General features: G+C 42.8%; 1 protein-coding gene across 1 annotated transcript in view; it reads left to right on the top strand.

Moving 5' to 3' along the window:
* The window catches only part of LOC133369397 (ATP-binding cassette sub-family C member 12-like), an 81691-nt gene that overhangs the window by 22201 nt on the left and 38839 nt on the right, over positions 1–20651 (top strand). The window contains exons 12-20 of the mRNA XM_061594671.1: positions 777–901; positions 4694–4766; positions 9077–9280; positions 12987–13121; positions 14619–14721; positions 14800–14865; positions 16733–16822; positions 17824–17927; positions 20151–20345. Of these exons, the coding sequence (XP_061450655.1) occupies positions 777–901; positions 4694–4766; positions 9077–9280; positions 12987–13121; positions 14619–14721; positions 14800–14865; positions 16733–16822; positions 17824–17927; positions 20151–20345 (1095 nt within the window). The remainder of the gene's footprint in view (positions 1–776; positions 902–4693; positions 4767–9076; positions 9281–12986; positions 13122–14618; positions 14722–14799; positions 14866–16732; positions 16823–17823; positions 17928–20150; positions 20346–20651) is intronic.

Raw genomic sequence — 20651 nt, 5'->3', positions numbered from 1 at the left:
TGTGAGTTGGATTGTGCCCTAAGTAACTAATTAGTCTCATCAGCTAATTATTTAAATTCAAATCTTTAATTTAGATTCGGCTAAAAAGATTAAAGGGAGGAGCATTATCACTGAGGATTTTTTTTAATGCAAAGTTATGTGGAGGTGTGGAGAACTGAACTTAAGAGAATATAAGAAACTGAAATGATCTGATCCAATGTTCAAGTTCACCTAGCTCAGTATTGTCTACAGCACTGCTCTTCAGCCCTGGGTCCCCAGCTGGTGTTTGACTACAATGTCCATAATCCTCAGCCAGTTTAGCCAATGGTCAGGGATGATGGGAGTTGTAGTCCAACATCTGGGGACCGAAAGTTGAGGAACACTGGTCTACAGTACACTGAATGGAAGTAGCTCTCCACATTTTCAGACAGGAGTCCTTCCTTGCCCTGTCTGGAGATGTGGGACCTTCGGCATACAATTTGAGCAATTGAGTGTGGCCTCAGGAGAGTTAAGAGTGGCTGGAGTGAGACTCAATGCCTTTCAGGTAGAAAGGCCTGGAGGGCCACATTCAGGTCCCAGTCCTGAAGTTCCCCACCCCTGATTTAATGTATGAAATTGGTTTCCGTAGTCTGAGATTTTTTAATCATAATTTGAACTATTTTGTTTGAATTTGTTTTTTGTGTTATGTTTTTTAGGATTGTCTGTATGTGTGTAAGCTGCTTTGAGTTTCTTTTGTAAAGAAAGTGAGGGATAAAATTTTAAATTGATAAAGTAAACATTATATTTCCTTGTTCCAGATGTATCTCCATAAGGGGACTGTTGCTGTGAATGGCACTTTGGCTTATGTGTCTCAGCAGGCATGGATATTTCATGGGAATATCAGAGAAAACATCCTTTTTGGAGAAGCATATGATGAGCAAAGGTAAATATTTAATTAAACACATGGAACCTGAGGTTGTAGCTGTTCCACTTCTCTCTACCATTCTGCAAGCTTCTTTTATGTTGCTGCAAATGGTGCCTTTATTTTCTTTCCCCCCTAACTTGTGCACAAAAGCATAACACTGCTCAAACAAAGATTTGTATTTCATCTGTATTGTACCAGTGCAAATACAAATAATTGCACTTCCGGGTTGTTGTTTTAAATGAAACTTACTGGTAGAATAAACTGAGCATGCTCGGTTGCCATGTAAACAGAGGGAGTGGAAATGTTAAATTAGAGGGTATGGTCTTTAAGAGAATACGTTCATAAACATAGGAAGCTCACCTTGTGGTGTAATTCACCACTGATCTGTCTAGTCCAGGGGCAGGCAACCTTTTATTTTCCTTTCAAGGGCCACATTTCTGTCAGGGGAGGTCACATAGTGGGTGTGGAATTTGGACAACACCAACAGTAGCGGGCAGAGCACATCCATCTCTATCTCTTTCTCTCTCTCTCCCATCCCCTTTTCCATCTCTCTCAAGCCATATATGCACCTTACATTTAAAACGCTATCATACTACTTTAAACAGTTGTGGCTTCCCCCAAAGCACCTTGGAAACTTGCAGTGCGTTCAGGTTTGTTAGTAGACACAGAGCTACAATTCCTAGAGTTCCCTGGGAAGAAGGATCGATTGTTAAAACCTCTGTGGGTACTGTTGCTATGTGAAAACAACAAGGGTCTCCTTAACAACTCTCAGCCCCTTAACAAACTACACTTCCCAGGATTCTTTGGGGAAACCATGATGGTTTAAAGTGGTATAATAGTGTTGCACATGGGGCCTCATTCTCTCTCCCCCCCGACACCCCCCCTTCACTGCCTCTTCCTCCCCAGAGACAGGTCACTCTTCCCTGACATTTGAACTGCTCACTTGCAGGGGAATTTTGAAACTAGTCTGAGGGGTGCAAGCCACTTGATGGCCAGAGGTTGCTCATCCCTTGTATATCTCAACATTGTGACTGGTAGGTCTCTCCATAGTCTTGTGGACAGAAAGGGCTACAGAAGTCTTCCTCTTCAGACCGGGTCTTTGTCTAAGTGATGATGGGCTTCCAGGTGTGCGTCTCAGCTCAACCTCCTGGCTTTGTCCCTTGGCACTGTTTCCCTGTGTCAGTCCCCAACAGCGGCCCACATCTCAGCATCGACAGTGTTGCTAAATAATATCCATTCTGTGATATTCCAAAATTGCATTACGACAGCAGAAAGGGGAGCAAATTTGCTTGTGTATAGTATGAAGGGTTTATTTATTCCCCAGCAAGTCTTTTGGATTTAATGAAGCTAAGAAGCAACTATTTCTTATTAGTTCACTAGAGGTTTTATTCACAACAATTTACTTAGCCATGAATGCAAATGGTCGCTAAATATCATGTTTCATCAGATCCTCAAATTATATTATAATAACTATTGTGGCAAAGATCCCATGTTTTCCAGCCTGACTTAGCAAAACAGCAACAAAAAACAAGCCTCCCAACAGCTCCATTTACTGCTTCCTGCAAATGGCACTGGAGAATATTTGTCACGGGTTCTGAGCAGGATGCTGCAGGAAGTCAGTAAGCATAGGAGGAAAAAATATGAAATGGAAGATGAACCTGCAGTCCTAAATATTGCATACAGATTGATAGATATTGGCTTGTGTCCATTGCCCCAACTGCACTATACATTTAAAGCACTGTTTTAAAAAGCCCCAAAGAATCCTGGGAGCTGTAGTCTGTGAGTGGTACTGTGAGTTGTTAGAAAACCCCTGTTCCCCCTCACAGAGCTGCAGTTCCCTGAGTGGTTTAACACTCAATCCCTCTTTCCAGGGAGCTCTCAGAATTGGAGCTCTGTGAGGGGGATCGGGGTCTCATAACAACTCTCAGCACCCCTCACAAATGACATTTCCCAGGATTGTTTGGGGGAAGCCATGATTGTTTTCGGTGATATAATAGTGCTTTAAGTGTATGGTGTGGATGTGGCCTTTGTTGGGGCATATATCTTTCTTCTGGTGTAGTAAAGTAGCATTCCTCAATCTGGTACCCTCCAGAAGTTGTTGGACTCCAGCTTTCATGAGTCACAGCCTGTCCTGTTCCAGTACTTGGAAAGTTAATTTCAAAAAGGAGCTAGTTCCAGCTCACCCCTCCAAAAAGGAATTAGTTCCAGTTCCAGTTCACACGCTCGAAAAAGACATTCGTTCCAGTTCCAGCTTTCCCCCTCCAAAAAGGAATTAGTTCCAATTCTAGTTCATGCTCTCAAAAAAAGCATTAGTTCCAGTTTTCCTCCTCCAAAAAAGAGCTAATTCTATTCCAGTTCAATTCATACTTCAATTCACAATTTGCTTGGATGTTTGTATCTCCCCCCCAGCCTTCAGAATTTTTACAAGCTGCTCTGCTAAATTATATACTTCAGAAGACTAATAAAACATCAACACACACATACACAGAGAGAATAATGTGAACAATTGTTTTATTATTTCCCCCAACAATTATTATTTTTAAGTTTAAACAACAGCATCACTTTCTAGATAAGTAAAAATAATAAGTGCTATGGCCACGTTCAAACACAGAGTTTAGTGCAATAAATATAAATTATTGGATTAAAATTAAAATTGAATTAAATTAAAAAATCGCCTAGAATTTTACCTCACAAAAACCCTAATTGACATTCAGTTCACCTGGAAATTAAAATAATTACTTTCAGGTGTAATTCAGAAGTTTTTGAATTAATTCAGTAAATTAGTTTATTTCAAGCACTGTCTTGTTCTACAAGCTTGAGGCTCACAGGAGAAACCCATCATTGTCCCATCAGGAGTTCATGGTACTCAGAGTACCTGCAGGACCTTGGAGAGCTCCAAGGTTCCTGCTGAGGTAGCTTTGCAAGCCTTTTTCTCAGCAAGTGTCTAACTCCAATTGAAGCATTATACGCATTGGCTGGTCAGTAGTACAATAAACCCAACCTTCTGCTGCAATCCTAACCCCAGTGATCTGTGAATAAGGCCCAGTGAATTCAATGGGACTTACTTCTGATTAGACTGGTTTAGAACTATAGCCCTAATCTATATTACACAATAAAATCAGGAGCAGAATAAACCAATCTAAGCACAAATTACAAGGGAGACAGACTTCAAACCAAGCTAAAAGCTAGATGAAGGAAAGTCTTAACAGCCCATCTAAGCCTTAAGAGAAGTAGCCAGCCAAACATCTCTGGTTCCACAATCCAGGTGCCACAACAGAAAAGGCTCTGTCTCTCATCCTGACCATTTGGGCCTTTGAAAGGGGTAGGACACTTGCCAGGGCTTCTATTTCTGAGGGAAATGGCTGAGCAGAGCTGTTTGAGAGGAAGTGGTCCTTCAGCTATCCTGGTCCCATATCACTGAGAGCATTGCAACAACAAACAAGGGGAAGGGCTCCAGGTCAGTGGTAAAGCATCTGCCTTTTATACAGAAGGTCTCAAGCCTGTTCTGTGTCGTCTCCAGGCAGATCTGGGAATGTCACCTCTCTGAAATTCTGTGTAGACAGTACTGAGATAGGTGGACCTGTGGTCTGATTTTGTATATGGCAGCTTCCTATGTGATGCATGTTCCACTTCGAATTGCACCCAGAAATAAATGGGAAGCCAGTGTGCTATTCACGATTTTTATATATTAGTATATGCTCACTTCATAATGACCTATGCACAAAACGTGCAGAGCCTCTTTTGCTTGGAAGGAAATAATGCCCCATGAGAAGATTTTTCCATTTTTAATTTTAATTCCCCCCCCCAAAGGTACAATTATGCTATCAAAGTCTGCAGCCTGACATCAGATCTGGACCTTCTTCCACACGGAGATATGACTGAAGTAAGTGTCTTAATACAAGCTGCATGTAGCTTAGACTTTCAGCACATGCTGTGGAGCACTGTTTTCTGACAAATGCATCCTGTAAGGGCTTTTAATTCATAGTGAAACAGCAAGTGAATCTCAAGGGATTGTCAGATTAATCTGCCAAGTCCCCATTGATTTCACTGGGGACAAAGTGGAGGGATGAAAGCACATGAAAGTGCATAAGGACAACAGTCAATCTAGCCTCAATGTACCCTTCCAGTATAGATGAATATACAATAAATTAGATGTCCCTTATGGAGGTCACCAATAAGGATGTGCTAGAATTCTGCCCAATTCAGATTTGGTACCAAATTTTCCATTAATTCACTTACCCTCTATCGTTGCAGATTGGATTTTTATGTAGCAATTTTCTGCAGCTATTTTTGAAAACAGATTTTAAAAAACCTGTCTCTAAAATATTGATATTAAGAACAATAATTTTATTGATATTTCCTTTAAAAATTATCAATATTAATATTGTTTGCAAGAAAGAAAAAATGGATCGGTAAAAGCAGAGGTTAGCAGACAAAGAACAAACACGAATTGATACCGGCCTGTCAGGTTGACAGAATGTTTTCGAACCAGCACCGGCCAACGGATCCCATCCCTAGTCACCAATATGACAACCACAGGCATACATGTGCCCACAGAGAACTTCACTCATGCCCATAGGGTACCTCGCACCAATACAATTAGGCTTGAAAGAAGCATTCTCTTGTAGCCAATAGAAGATGTTGTGGGGTGATGATGGTGCCCATGACAGTTTCTCTGGTTGCAAATGTGTCCACAGGACCCCAAAATGTTAGTGCTCTCTGCAACGTGTTAATTAGCCTGTTATATGGCCTTCAGACTTCTTAAATAGTAACCAGAGTGGGAGTTTCCTTTCTTCCACCTTTAAAGGCAGGCTTATGGGTGAAGAAGGGACTCTGATTTGTTTCAGAGCCAAGTGGTGGCTGGTGCCCACTGGGAATGGTAGGGTGGAAGGCAGGGACGCCCGTGACAGGTGGAGCCAGAGCCAATGACAGGTATAGCTAACTGATTCTACTTTTCTCCCTGTCCTCTTCCCTGCTGAGTTCTACCAGGGTAAAACTGAGAGGAAAGAGGAGGAAGCTGGCAAGCAGAGCCTCTGCCCTGGGCTGGCTGTGAATAAGAAGACAGGCAGATGGGGTGGACTGAAGGCAGACCAAGGTTGGTGGGGCAGCGCTAATGGAGTAGCCTGCACCAACCAAGACACACATGGCATATTTTGCCTTGGACAAGTTACTGGGGCAGAAAATGAAAGCCTTGCTTATTTTACTTTCTAAAACTTACATCCCTAATTTTCAAAAGAAACACATAGGCAGCTTAACAGATCTGAACAACTCCCCATTTTATTATCTGAGTCACAATTTGTATTACTCTGTTTCCCTGTTAGTGGCTGAAATAGAAGTAAGTACATATTCTAGGGGCAGGGGGAATACCATAGAAATGGAATTTGGCACCGTGTCCCTCCAGGCCATCTTGTCACTTTAAATTTATAATAAAGGCTCTCTAACTGGAGTATTGTGTGCCATTCAGCTTGGAACTCAATCACGTTTTAAATAGTAAGTTGTATCAGGCTATTGCTGTCGCTGCAGCTATTTGAACAAGAGGCAGGTGCCTCATTGGAATGTAGATCTGTCCAAGCGTCTCCCATGTGACATGTCCCCAGAAGAATATTCTGGGAAAGCGCCTGTGTGCACCCCTTTATAGATATTCCACATGATTGTATCCCTGTTATGTCTCATGGTGAGAGGGAGGGGGAGATTAACCTTTCCCCCATATCAATACTGTGATATAAGTTTTATACCCCATCTCCTCTTCTCCCAGAGTTCCTATTAGCTGCATAAAGTGCAGATGGAAGACTGGCTCTTCCCCCCCCCCCAGGTCTGGCTAATGGTATCTCTAGAGGTGGGTGGAGGATGTGAATTTACAAATCAGCATGGGAAGAAAAGGTTACAACCTCATTTTTTGATTGGGTAACCTCCCTGGTAGATTTTGGGAATGCTGAGGACATAATATATCTCAACTTCAGCAAAGCTTTTGACAAAGTGCCCCATGATATTCTGATTAGCAAGCTAGGTAAATGTGGGCTGGATGGAACAGCAATCGGCTGGATCCACAGTTGGCTACAGAATTGTACTCAAAGAGGGCTTATCAATGGTTTGTTCTCAAACTGGGGGGAGGTAACGAGTGGGGTACAGCAGAGCTTTGTCCTGGGCCCAGTGCTCTTCAACATTTTTATTAATGACTTGGATGAGGAGGTGCAGGGATTGCTTATCAGATTTGCAGATGATACAAAATTGGGAGGGATAGCTAATACCCTGGAAGACAGAAACAAAATTCAAAGGGATCTTGATAGGCTGGAGCATCGGGCTGAAAACAACAAAATGAAATTTAACAGGGATGTGTAAAGTTCTACACCTAGGAAAAAGAAACCAAATGCACAGTTATAAGATGGGGAATACTTAGCTTAGCAATACTACATGTGAGAAGGATCTTGGGATTGTTGTTGATTTCAAGCTGAATATGAGCCAACAGTATGATGTGGCTGCAAAAAAGGCAAACGCTATTTTAGGCTGCTTTAACAGAAGTATTGCGTGAAGTATTAGTTCCCCTCTATTCGGCACTAGTTAGACCTCATCTTGAGTACTGCATCCATTTCTGGATGCCACACTTTAAGAAGGATGCAGACAAACTGGAACAGGTTCAGAGGAGGGTGAGGATGATCAGGGGACTAGAAACAAAGCCCTATGAGGAGAGATTTAAAGAACTGGGCATGTTTAACCTTGGAAAGAGAAGACCGAGGGGAGATTATGATAGCACTTGATAGTTCAGGTACTTTAAAGGAGGGCCAGGATCTCTTCTCGATCATCCCAGAGTGCACAACATGGAATAATGGGCTTAAGTTACAGGATGCCAGATTTCAACTGAACATCAGGAAAAATGTCCTAACTATTAGAGCTGTATGACAATGGAACCAATGTCCTAGGGAGGTGGTGGGCTCTCCAACACTGGAGGTCTTCAAGAGACAGCTGTAGAGCCACCTGTCAGGGATGCTTTAATTTGGATTCCTGCATTGAGCAGAGGGTTGGACTTGATGGCCTTATCGGCCCCTTCCAATTCTACAATTCTATGATTCTAACCCTCTCTGCCCCCGCCAGTGGAGAATGTTCCATTAGGGCGATTGGGCCACTGCCCCACCAATCCTCAGCCTGCCTTCAGCCGACCCCCATCTGCCTGCATTTATTGCTTCCAACCAGTACATGTTGGTGGCCCTGGCTGTCAGCTTCCTCCTCTTTAGTCTCAGGGCTGCCCTTCTAGAACTCAGCAGGGAGGAGGCTGGAGAGAAAACTTGAGTTCTTCTGTGTGGCATCCCTTCAAGTCTACGGAGGGTACTATCATGTCCCCTCTAGGTCTTCCCCTTCTGTAGGATAAACATACCCAGTTTCTTCAACCTTTTGAGCGTTGCAATCACAGAACTTCCATATCACACCTAGACTGAACCTAAGGCTTCAGTTCTTAACTTTCAATGAGGTCATTAAATATTTGGGCAAAGTCTCTCTTGAAAAAATTGGCTAAGTGGATATTTTTTACAGGCATTAGCAAAATTTCACACTTTGGCAAAGAGGTGAAATTTAACCCCGCTGTCACATGAACAGTAAGTATATAAAGCTTCCCCCCCCCCCAAAGAGTTCAGTATACAGAGAATTGTCATCCTTGTCCATAACAGAGTTCCTCAACTTTGGGTCCTCATATGTTGTTGTGCTACAACCAACAGTCCCAGCCAGCTTAGTCAATGGCTAGGGATGATGGTAGTCTCCACAACATCTGGAAACTCAAAGTTGAAGAACACTGGTTTACAGGAACATTCCGTGGTTGGAACTTAATGATGAAATATAGCTCTAACCTACGTTTTAATAAGTGCCTAGAGCTTTAATATATAGTATGGATATATAACATAGGTTGTATCCAACATTCTCTGCCTGCCAGTGCAAGGGCTAGCATTTTAAGAGTTTTAATGTTGCACAACAGAGGAATCCAATGAAACAGTTGGGCTAGCGGAAACTCATTGCGCAACAGATTCCTCAATCTATTGTGCAACACAGTTACCAGCCACCTGCTTATGCATTCTCTTGTGCAACAATGTTCCACTGGTGCAAAACATTACCCATCAGAACAACTAGGCTGTTAAGTGACTTTAGCTTAGTGTTACATTATATACAACAACTGTATATATTTAATATGGCAATTCTTCCCTCTTAAAGATAGGGGAAAGGGGCCTCAATCTTTCTGGAGGCCAGAAGCAGCGAATCAGCTTAGCTCGTGCTGTGTATGCCAATAGAGATATTTACTTACTGGATGATCCTTTATCAGCAGTTGATGCACATGTTGGAAAGTATATTTTTGAAGCATGCATAAAAGAAGCACTACGGGGGAAGACCATACTCCTTGTTACTCATCAGCTGCAGGTAATGGAAATGAAATGAATTTGGTTCCAACAGTTGGGAGTATGCTTTTGTTTTTAAATCCTAAAAAGGACTGCTGTGAAGGCTGGGGTCATGCATAGAGTTGGGCTGTCTGTGCTGGTGTTAATTCAACAATCAGTTTTAAAACATGAGTTCTAAATTTAGAAGTGGGTCCTGCAACAACAATAATAATAAAATTTATAATAATAATAATTTTTATTTTTCAGCCACCTATCTGACCGGGTTAGGGACACTCTAGGCGACGAACAACAAGAATAAAAACAATACATATACATCAACATAATCAAATTTTAAGCTAAAAAACCATTCATTAATTCAATTGTAACATAAGTTAATATGTTCCAATCTTGTAGGCCTGCCTGAACAGCCAGGTCTTCAAGGCTCGGCGATAGCTGGACAGGGAGGGAGCATGTCTGAGATCAAAAGGGAGAGAGTTCCAGAGGGTGGGGGCCACAACAGAGAATGCCCTCTCTCTGGTCCGTACCAGCCTAGCTGTTCTCACCGGTGGGACTGAAAGAAGGTCTTGCAGTGGTTTGCAGTGTAGAGTGCTCCTGTTGAGGGTGTTAGCTGGCCATGGCCCTCATTGAGGATACTCCATTCCACCACTGCCCTGTTTCAAGCCCCTCCCCCATGCTGCTTTGCAGCAGACAGGTCTATATACATGACTTGCAAATGGAAAATGTAATTCTGCCCTACGGCTGCAATCCCATGAACTCTTACCTGGAAGTAATTTGCTTGAGAAAGGACTGTAGCTAAGTGGAAGAGCATCTGCTTTGCATGGTGTAGAGCAGCCTTTCCCAATCTTTCAGTCCCCAGTTGTTGCTGGACTACAGTTCCCATCATTCCTAACCATTGGCCATGCTGGTTGGGGCTGACGGGAGTTTGTAGTCCAACAGAAGTTTGGGAAAGGCTGGTGTTGAAGGACCCAGTTTCAATCCCTGGCATCTCCAGGTAGGGCTGGGAGATAGCTCTGCCTGAAACCCAGGAGAGCCACTAGCAGCCATTGTGGACAGTACTGATCTAGGTGGACCAATGGGTCTGATTCCTTATATGTCAGCTTCCTATGTTCCTGTGTTAAATCTATGGAGAGTGGCAATGAGCCTTTGCTGCTACATGATGATGGGGTGGGGTTGGTGTGGCCTCTGGACAGTAAACCTTGGCTTGAGAATGAAGGTTTTACAAACATTTCATCTGTGAAGTTCTGGAGGGTGTGCAAATTTTCTGTACTCTGGTTTTGCTGCCTGGGATGCATATACTTCATCATGAAAGGAACCCTCAGAAACGTTCTTGCAGCTGATATTTTTTCCTCAATCTAGACCTATTACAGGTGTTTCATTTTTACTCTCCTGCCATTGGCTTGAAAAATGAAATAACAACAATTCACCAGCAGGGGGCACAAAAGCCACAGCTCAAAGCTAAGGCGCTCAGCTTTAAAATATATTTTTTTAAAAAAAAGAAGAGAAGAGAAACAAAGGGATTTGTTCCCAGCAATGCTAAGAACTTTGTGTTGCTTGACATAGATGGAACCATTGTATACACAAAACATGTGCACTGTACAAGCTCTAAACACATCCTTAGACTTTTAAAAAATCTCTACAGTAATATTGTTCCTCTGCTTCAGCTAGGCCTGGGAACAGGGCCGGCCCTATAATTACGCAGAGTGAGGCAGCCACCTCAGGTGGCAGATGCCAGGGAGCAACAGGACTGAAGGGCAGAACTGTGCATGCCACATGTTCCATCCTGCACTTCCTAAATCTTGGGTTCCCAGATGTTGTCAGGAGACAACTCGCAAAATCCCTGTTCATTAGCTAAACAGACGGGATGGTGGAAGTTGTAGTCCAACCATATCTGGGGACCCAAGGTTGAAGAACGCTGTCCAAAACTAGCTTCCTATCTTTAGCTGCAATGGAGGATGTCTCATCTCCAGAGTTGATAGTACGATTCAATTGCCAGGCAGCTGCCAGCTTCAGTATCAACAAACCAATTAACTGCAGGGCAATTCAAGCAGAATGAGAGAATAAGCAAAACAAGTGTCAGATTTTTCCCTGCCCCAGGTCCCAAGAGCCTCAGGCCCCAAGAGTCCCCAGAATCCCAGGTGGTCTCTTATCCTCAGAGCTCGCCCAGGTGGGTCCCTTACTTAAAGAGTTTGGTTACCCTCTTTCATCATAGGACTCCAATCTGTTTCCTTATATATACAGTTCCTTCTTCTGCCTCTTGCCCTCTTCCTAGCTCGCCACTGGGGTTAACAGACCCAGACCCCTCCATCCTATTCCTCTTTCCTTCCACCTTCTTCTATGTCCTCGCTGAGATAATGTGTTTCCTGCACACACCCTTTCCCCTGTACCTCCTTCATCTTCTCCCTTTGCATCTCACTCCTCCATGCCCTCCTGGCTTCCTTATAGTCACTCTACTGCTCTTCTTTCGCTTTACTTTGAAACGAGAGAAGAGGCTGGGTCTAAAGACCCTCCAGTGGCAAGGAGCTCCAAAGGGCAGACCCTGCTATGCTGTAGCCTGCAAGATGTAGCAAGTCTTTGGCTTGAGGGCAGGACCAATCCTACCATTAGGGGGAGTGAGGCGGACTTTCAGGTAGTAGCTACCAAGGGGAGAGGAGCAGCTGCAAGGTGTTGGAGGACAGAGTTGTGTGTAGGGTTGGATGAATCTGTCTATTTTGGTTTCTCATTTTTCCAGTCTTAAGTTTAGTTCTGAACATTTCTGCATCGCTTTCTGGTTTGTTTTTTTTAAGAAAAAAGTTCTCATGAAAACTGTCAGCATTTTAGCATAAATTTCTCCTGATATATACACATTTGCAAGCAATTTTGCCTAATAACACATTTTTTATGTTATGTTCACTAACACATCTGTTTTTATGCACACGCCTTCCCTAATTTATGCATTTTCTGTACACATTTTGTGGTTGCAGTACTGCATTGCAAAATTCAGAGAAGCACAAATTTCAAAGGATAGCTGAGACTTGGTCCGTATGTTGTTTGAGAAAGTGCAAATTTAGGAAGGCTTGCACTAAAGTTCAAGTCAGACCCAAATTTCTCCAAATGTGAGCCATTTAGCCTACACTGCACCTTTGAAGCTAGTCTGTTGCCCTTAGACACGGTGGAGGTGGCTCAGTGGTAAAGTTGACGATTCAACTGCCAGTGTAGTTAGCTTTTCTGCATGGAACAGGGAGAGGAGGGAGGGATCATCTTCTTCTCTGCCCCAGGCAGCAAAATGTCTTGGGCTGCCTCTGCATGCAGGAGGAGGGGCCTTCGCAGCTCCATCCCTGAAAAATGCAGTGATGCCATCCCACTTACCGAGAAGTAGAACCCAGCAACAGCTTGCCATCATCTGGCAATTTGAACTGTGTGCAAAGACCCTTTCTGCCATTATCCTTCCTGAAACATTGCAATAATTACACGTACCTTGCTTAACAGGGAGAGAGAAAGGATAGAGGTTCGCTCTCTTTCTCCATTTGCCTCATGCACAGAATGCGACATTTAGACAATAAGCTATCACTAAGCTCCTCCACCAGAGCGCACAAACATAGAACATTTGATGTTTTCTGAACAGTAAGCTGCAACTTGTTTTTCTTTTAAGAAATGCTAGCTGCCTGCATTCCCGCCTCGGGTCATGTGCCACTTTGCTAATGTTCTTTTCTTTCCTTTTTTTTTTTAAAAAAAACCCTCCACACCGCCAGTATTTAGAATTTTGTGATGAAATCATACTGCTAGAAGATGGAGAAATATGCGAGAGTGGTACCCACGCAGAACTGATGGCAGCAAAGGGGCGCTATGCTCACCTCATTCAAAACCTGCACCTGCAGGAAGCACTGGTGGGTTCTACTCCACACTGACATACTGGGGGCATATAACAAGGCTGTTGCGTGTCAGCTTCTCCAGGGCATCTTGCTGACCTCTGCTGGAAACAGGGTTTGGGGGTTTGATGGATTTTTGGTCTGATCTAGGAAAAGGCTCTTCTTACTTTCTTACTTAACTGTTCCAATAAGGATAGGTGGGGAAGCTTTTTTAGTCCGAGACACACATTCCCATATGGGCGTTCTTCTGAGGGCCGATAATAGTTGTGGGAGGGGCCAGAGGCAAAAAGTGGGAGGAGCAATGGATGTGATCCTTGCTTTTTGTGCAGTAGGCTACATTTCAGCCATCAACATCCCCAGAGGTTTCATTACATGCAAACACACAGAGAGAAGCATATTCCAACCTCTCCACCCTCCATGCAGACAATCCAGAAGCATGATCAAAGTCAAAGCCGCATTCAAGGCAGGAAAAAAAAATATTTGGGATGCGAAGCAGGGCCAGTGAGGGGTGTGGCGTGAGGAGAGGGGATGAGGCTGGGGAGAGCCTGAAAAGGCAGATAGGGCAGCCTGGGGGCCCGCATTTAATATCCAGTCCTGAGCTCCCTGTCCCTGATACAGCCATGTAATCTCTTCCTCCCCAAAGGGAGGCCAGGGCAGCTCACAATAATAAAATCAAACACATACAGTTTGAAACAGCACTATAACATAGAACAGACAACAAAACAAGAAGTGTTAAAATTGCAGAAAGCAATTGTTCAACAGCCTGGAAAGATTAAAAAAAAGTCTTGAAATGTTTCCTGAATGCAGATAAAAAGTGAAGGGGGGGGGAGACTATCTGATTTCCTTTGGGAAGGAGTTCCAATCCCATCTAGTAGCCATGCTAGTTTTTCTCCTTCTCTTAGAACACCAGAACTTGGGGACATCCAATGAAGTGAATGTTGGAAGATTCAGGACAGACAAAAGAAAGGACTTCTTAACACAGCATAGAGTTAAACTATGGAATTTGCAGCGATGGCCACCAACTTGGATAGCTTCAAAAGAGGATTAGGCAAATTCATGGAGGATAAGGCTATGAATGGCTACTAACTGTGACGGCTATGCTCTGGCTCTACTCTTGGAGGAAGTATGCCTCTGAATACCAGTTGTTGCGACTCACAAGCTGGGAGAGTGGTGTCACACGAGATATTGCTAGCATGGCTACTAGATGGGATTGGAACTCCTTCCCAAAGGAAATCAGATAGTCTCTTTTTTCTATGCACTTGCCCCACACCATGTGTAGTATTATACATCTCTATCATGTCATCCCCCTAACTAACTCACACTTTCCCCCTAAACTATAAAGCTCCAAACATTGTAACCTTTTCTCATAGGGGGGATTTGCCTTCATGACCTGTCTATGGAACTGACCGCTATTGGAAACTGAATGCTGGGTTAGATGGAACCTTGGTTTGATCCGGCAGGGCTTGTCTTATGTTCTTAAGCAAAACATTGACTAGATTTATTTGTCTATTGCAGGTTCCACGTCATGCTTTCCTTTATTCAAACGCAGTGACAGGATCTGCAGAGAAACTTCAGGAGAATATTCCTGAGGTCTCTTACAAAGGAACTGAAAACCCTGGTTAGAGAATTTAATATAATGGTCTTTTTTTTTAAATAGCTATGACTGCATGTCTGACAGTTTTCTCATATCCCTCAGCTTTTGATATGGCTGTTGAGATAAACCAGGAACCCAAGGAAGACCACAAAGTAGGAAGAGATGGAGGTAAGTTATAAGATCTCTTGCTGCTTCCTGAATGCATCTGATTTAAACTGATTATCAGTGAAAGGGATAGGAGAGAAATTTGATTCACGTTGCATTTAAATCTACCAAATTCATACTTTCCAAAACAACATGGGAACTGAAACACAGCCATCCTTTGAAATTTTCACTTCCCTGAATTTTGCAATGCACTTCTCCAACAAAAGTTTACAAAAATGCATATATTAGGGGAAAGTGTACATAAGAATGAATATAAGAGTGAAAATAACATACAAAAATGCATTATATTAGCAAAAATTGCTTGCAAAAATGTGTACATTAGTCAAAACTGCAGAAAAATGTATTGATTAGGAAAAAATCACACTAAAAAGTGAAGAATTTTCATGATTTTTTTTAAAAAATGCAAATTGCTGCAGAAATGTGGAGAACTGAATTTCAGATTGGAAAAATGAGAAATTAAAAGAACAGAAAAGGACAGATCTTTCCATTCCTAATTAAAATGGATACTCTTGGTGGTGACTTGAACTCAGAAGTCCTATGCATCTGAAAACTTTCATAGAATCTGGAACAGAGCTTGGAAAAGGTACTTTTTTGAACTACCATCAGCCCAATGCTGGTTGGGACTGATGGGAGTTCTAGTTCAAAAAAGTAACTTTTCCAAGCTCTGATCTGGAACCATTCAGGGTTTCAGACTGCACGGAAGCGTTCATGTCTACAGCTATGCATGTGAAGGTCCCTCCCTATAGATCTTTGTGCTGTACATGGAACAGAAGAAGTTGCTTTATGCTGGCCTCGTTTGCATGTCACAGTAAGCCAAAGTGTGACTTATTGCTGGAGTGGGGAACCTTTGGTCCTCCAGATGTAGCTGAACTACAACTTCCATCAGCCCTAGCAAGCATTTCCAATGCCCAAGAATAATGGGATCTGTAGTTCAGCAACCTCTGGAGGGTGAAAGTTCCCCCACACCTGACTTACCAGGACCATATGAACATGCTGTCTCCTGGAGAGGAACTCACACTCCCTTTACTCCTCTCTGGGTGTTTCAGTTCAATGTAGAATAGAAGTTAAGTGAAGTTTTGGTTTAGTGTCGGGTATTGTGGTTATGGTCTCTCCATCACCATGCGCTACAACCATAGAGCAAACATTGGCCCAGATGCGCAATTCATCTGGCTTGGTACAAGGCAGGTCCTTCTGTTGACTGTTGAGCAAGTGCAGCGTCATTGATCCCTTCCTCCCCCCAAAGCCTTTTACTGCTCTATGAGATTGGAAATATGACTTATCTAAGATACCCATCATATTTCTTCTGTGAAAACATTTTAAAGGAAAGGGCACACCAAAGTTACAAAACCACTGTAAAAACTCCAGAATGGGTGAAAAAATCACCCCCGTTGCTTAAAAAACCCCAACAACAAACAAAAGCGATGTCCCCATTTCAGGTTGTGTTGTGAGCATTTAACAGCTCCGTGCCAAAAACAGTAAAACAGAAGCAGAAACTGGTCACTTTGGTGACTGCATTTTTGGCTTTATATAGGATCAGAAAGGAGAACAAGCACATCGATAGGGTTTTGCATGCAAAGCCTGGGCAATATTGATCACTGTTGTCAAATCAATGCCCTTTACCTTTTAATTCTGGTCACGGAGCCCAGTTCACTCAGCTGCCATTAGGAAAGCAGAGGGAGCATTGACCATATGGTTTCATCCAGGGGAGCCTGGCGGTGGGAGTGCATTTCGCAGAGGCTCCTGTGAAGCCTCAAATGTTTATTTTAGTGGATAGACTCGAGCGATGTCCAATTTTGCTTAAAATGCATGAGATTTGTCAGTGCTGGATAACATTTTGGCGTGAATAAATGCTTGATGGTTTCTGCGACAGCTCCTGCAAACCAACTCGTTCAAGAAGAGGAGAAGCAGGAAGGCTCCGTTACATGGAAAACCTACCATGCTTATATTAAAGCATCTGGAGGTATATCTTGCAAGAAGCTGGCTTTTTCCCCAAGCAAACCTACATTTTGCCACTGTAGATTTCTGCTAAAACAGTACTTTTTAAAATACATAAATAAGCAATAGGATAACCACTCAGGAATCAATCCTGCTCAGAAAATCCACTCTTAATTTTATATATGTTGGGAGTGGCTCTCCAGCTACTCAGTTATGAGGGCAATGTACTCAGCACATGCTCAGAGGCTGAGTATATCTACTGTACTCATTGATACTGACTTTTATGCTGGCCCTCCAAGAATCCTGCGAATTATAGTTGGCAAGAGCGCTAAGAATGATCAGTTAATGAACTATAGCTCCCCTTCCTCCTCTCTCAGAGAACTACAGTTCCCAGGATTCCCTGGAAGACAGAATTACTATGAGAAGACAATTAGGCCAGTGGACACATGAAGTAAGGTCCTATTAATGGTGGTTCCACAACTGTGAAATTTAGTTCAAAGTGAGATCAGGCAAGCCCCATCCTTCCCTACATGGGCCTTAACTATCCATCTTTTTTTTTTACTGTGGCTTTTGGTGACTAATTGCCCCTTGTAGACCTCATCAGGTAAGAGGGTAGGGACAAAACTAGCATTTGTTCTCTAGCTCTTCCTGTCATTGGTTCAGGCTCCATCTACCTTGGGCCTTTCTGCCTTCCGTCCTACCAGTCTCAATGGGCACCAGCCACTATTGGGTTTTTTTGTTTTAGGAAATGCAAAGCACAATCCTAGGCATGTTTATTCAGAAGCAAGTCCTCCTGACTTTAGTGGGACTTTGTTCCCAAGGAAATGTCTGTCGCTACTATAGTGGGTGGTATTCAACACTAGTCCTACTCAGGGTAGACCTGCTGAAATTGATGAACCTAAGTGAGTCATATCCATTAAGTTCAATGGGTCTACTCTGAGCAGGACTTGTGTTGATTTCTACCCAGTGTGTTTAATCATTCTTTATGCCAGCAGTTTGTTAATCTGGCCTGTTGTCCCATTTTAGGCTTCATACTGTGGTTCTTCATTGTGTTTCTCTTCGTTCTGATGATTAGCTGTTCGGCCTTCAGCAATTGGTGGTTGAGTTTCTGGTTGGAGCAGGGGTCAGGGGTAAGTGCACCATTCAGCATTATAATATCTAGCTGTTCGCTTCCTTCGTTTGCCTTTGATGCAGAGCATGGCTTGACAAAAATAACGTGAGGCTTATCAAACATTCCCTTTCCAAAAACAACCTTTCCAAGAACTTCCTCTTACTTTCCCTTCCCCCCCCCATCTCTGGCTCCTGCTTCAAAGAGCCAGAGCCAGGACTTTACAGGGAAGAAGGTGCCTTCTTGCCTATACAAAAAGTACAGTCAGAGCTTGGGAAAGTTCCTTTTTTGAACTACAGCTCCCATCAGCCCAATCCAGTGGCCATGCTGGCTGGGGCTGATGGGAGTTGTAGTTCAAAAAAGTAACTTTTCCATGCTCTGAGTACAATTATACAGGTACGTAGGAAACTATCTTATGCCAAGTCAGACCAGTGGTCCATCTAGCTTGATTGGCGGTAGCTTTCCAGCGTTTCAGACCATGAGCTTTTCCTAGCACTGTCTGGAGGTGCCGGGGATTGAACCTGGGGCCTTCTGCATGTGAAGCAGATGCTGTGCCACTGAGCTATGGCCCTTGCCCGAAAGTACTCAAGAGACAATATCATCGTACAGAGCATTGAATGACCAGAAGGTACTTTCCAAACTGCTGCTGTAAATGGCTTTTTTATTGTTATATTAGGGCAAATTCGCTGCCATTTTTTGGATTTGGATTGGGAAAACGAGTGTGCTGGCACAGTGAGAAATTGAACAAGGAAGAGGTTGCAGAGCCAGGGTTTGCCTAACTGCTGTACAACAACCCCACAACAGACAAAACCTATCCATGTTAGGGTGAAGACAGATGGGAAATCTGTCAAGCAGAAAGGCCAATTTAGGTGATTAAATGCAAAAGAGGACAGAACTCCTGCACCTTTAGAAATTGTGTAAAAGTGGAAATTTCATGCAAGCTACCCCTGTTGAAATTTCCTCTTCCAAACAACTATTAAAGGTGCAGGAGCTCTGTCCTCATTTGCACTTGGCCAACACATTTGGAAGCTACCTTGTTGAGCCCAGTTCACATGTAATTTTTCCTCCATTGAGGAAAAAGTATGGCTATGCAACTTTGGAGCAAAAGTTGGCTGGGGACATCAGCAATTGGCTAGCATCTGTGACACCTTCAGAATGCTTTTCTGTAAACTCAAAGGAGGCTTACAAGTGTTTGTAATTTTTTTCCTGTTTTTTAAAAAAGGCATAAGATGAATGCATAGATGAACAGACATACATGTGGTGCTTAATTATTATTGTTACTTTTAAAAATGGCCAGCACTTTGAAACAAGAGTGAGAATGGCAAAGCTGATAGCTGCATTCATTTTCTGTTATGCAAATATCAGAGCCAGATTCTCATCACAAGTGAAGAACCCACTGTGATTTCTCTTTAATTGTGACTGGTTTTACCCTTCTGTACATTTGGGACATTCTCTTGAGTCAGTTCTGCTGCTTCATTGCAACCACTGTTTCTAAAATTGATAGCTAGCAACCTAGGGTCCTACTGTACAAATTCATGCAATCTTGCAGTGGGTCTGAAACTGCCATTGACAAAATCTCTACGGCATAACTTACAAAGCAACGTGGTCCATACCTGAGGATGAACCACAGCTAGGATGAGCTACAGCAAGCCTTGGGCTTGCATGCTCTCTCCTACTCTTTTCTCTGCAACCACGAGGAGAAGATTGGAAGCTTCTGCTTCCATTTTAAATTCACTGCAGTTCAGTCTTATGTCCAAACCCTAACTATGGTTTGTTAAAACAAACCAGCTTCTTAAACTATGGCTTGAACTTGTTTTGTTTTAACAGATCATAGCTATGGTTCACCACTGTTTGTTGGGTTCAAACAATATGAGCAAGCCATCGTTAGTTTAAAACAGAAGTGGAACCTTTCAAACTGGCTGTGCTGGAACAGGAGAGGAAGAAACAGGAATAGGAATAGACATGTTAATGAAAGTGTAGCCTGAAATCAGGTGAATAATACAAAGAGGGTGATAGCAATCAGCAGAGTTCCTATTCTGCAGTATGTTTTGAATATTTACTGCAGGGCTGTTTGGTTTCTTTCTGCATAGTGAAATCATGCATTTTCCCCATGGACAAAGCATCTTGTTAGATAATACAAAGAATTATCCAGAGTTCTTGTGTCTCAGTTTGTCATTATTTTATCAAGAAAAAGTAATCTGACCTCAAGTTGTTTGTTTCTTTTGTAAAACACCATTCTTTAAAGGCAAACTGCAGCTTTGCTCAGAACACAACCTGTAATGTGGGCAGCATCACTGCCAACCCTCAGCTCCACTTCTACCAGCTTGTCTATGGAATGAGCCTCATTTCCATGACAGTCCTAAGCTTCATCAAAGGCTTTGTTTTTACTAAGACAACATTGCGAGCATCATCTACTCTACATGACACCATGTTTCACAAGGTATCACAAATCTTGTAACCAGGGGCTCTTGTTATTACATATTTAACCGGGAGTGTGAAGTAGCTTGATCTCATCATACTATTTAATGGCGTCGGAAAGTCACTGGGCTGATATTTCTATGGTCACATCTACATCATACCTTTAAAGCACATTTAGCACACATTTAAAGCACATGGCTTCCTCCAAAGAATTCTGGGAACTGTGGTTGCTTAAGGGTGTTGTGGAAAGCAGCTGTGTGAGACATAAATGATAGTTCTCAGGATTCTTTAGGGGAAAACCATATGCCTCAAATGTGCATTAAAGGTC

The sequence above is a fragment of the Rhineura floridana genome, chromosome 13 (genome assembly GCF_030035675.1).
Source record: "Rhineura floridana isolate rRhiFlo1 chromosome 13, rRhiFlo1.hap2, whole genome shotgun sequence".
NCBI lineage: Eukaryota > Metazoa > Chordata > Lepidosauria > Squamata > Rhineuridae > Rhineura > Rhineura floridana.
Note: the sequence above shows the minus strand (reverse complement) of the source record. Positions and strands in the feature narration are given on the sequence as shown.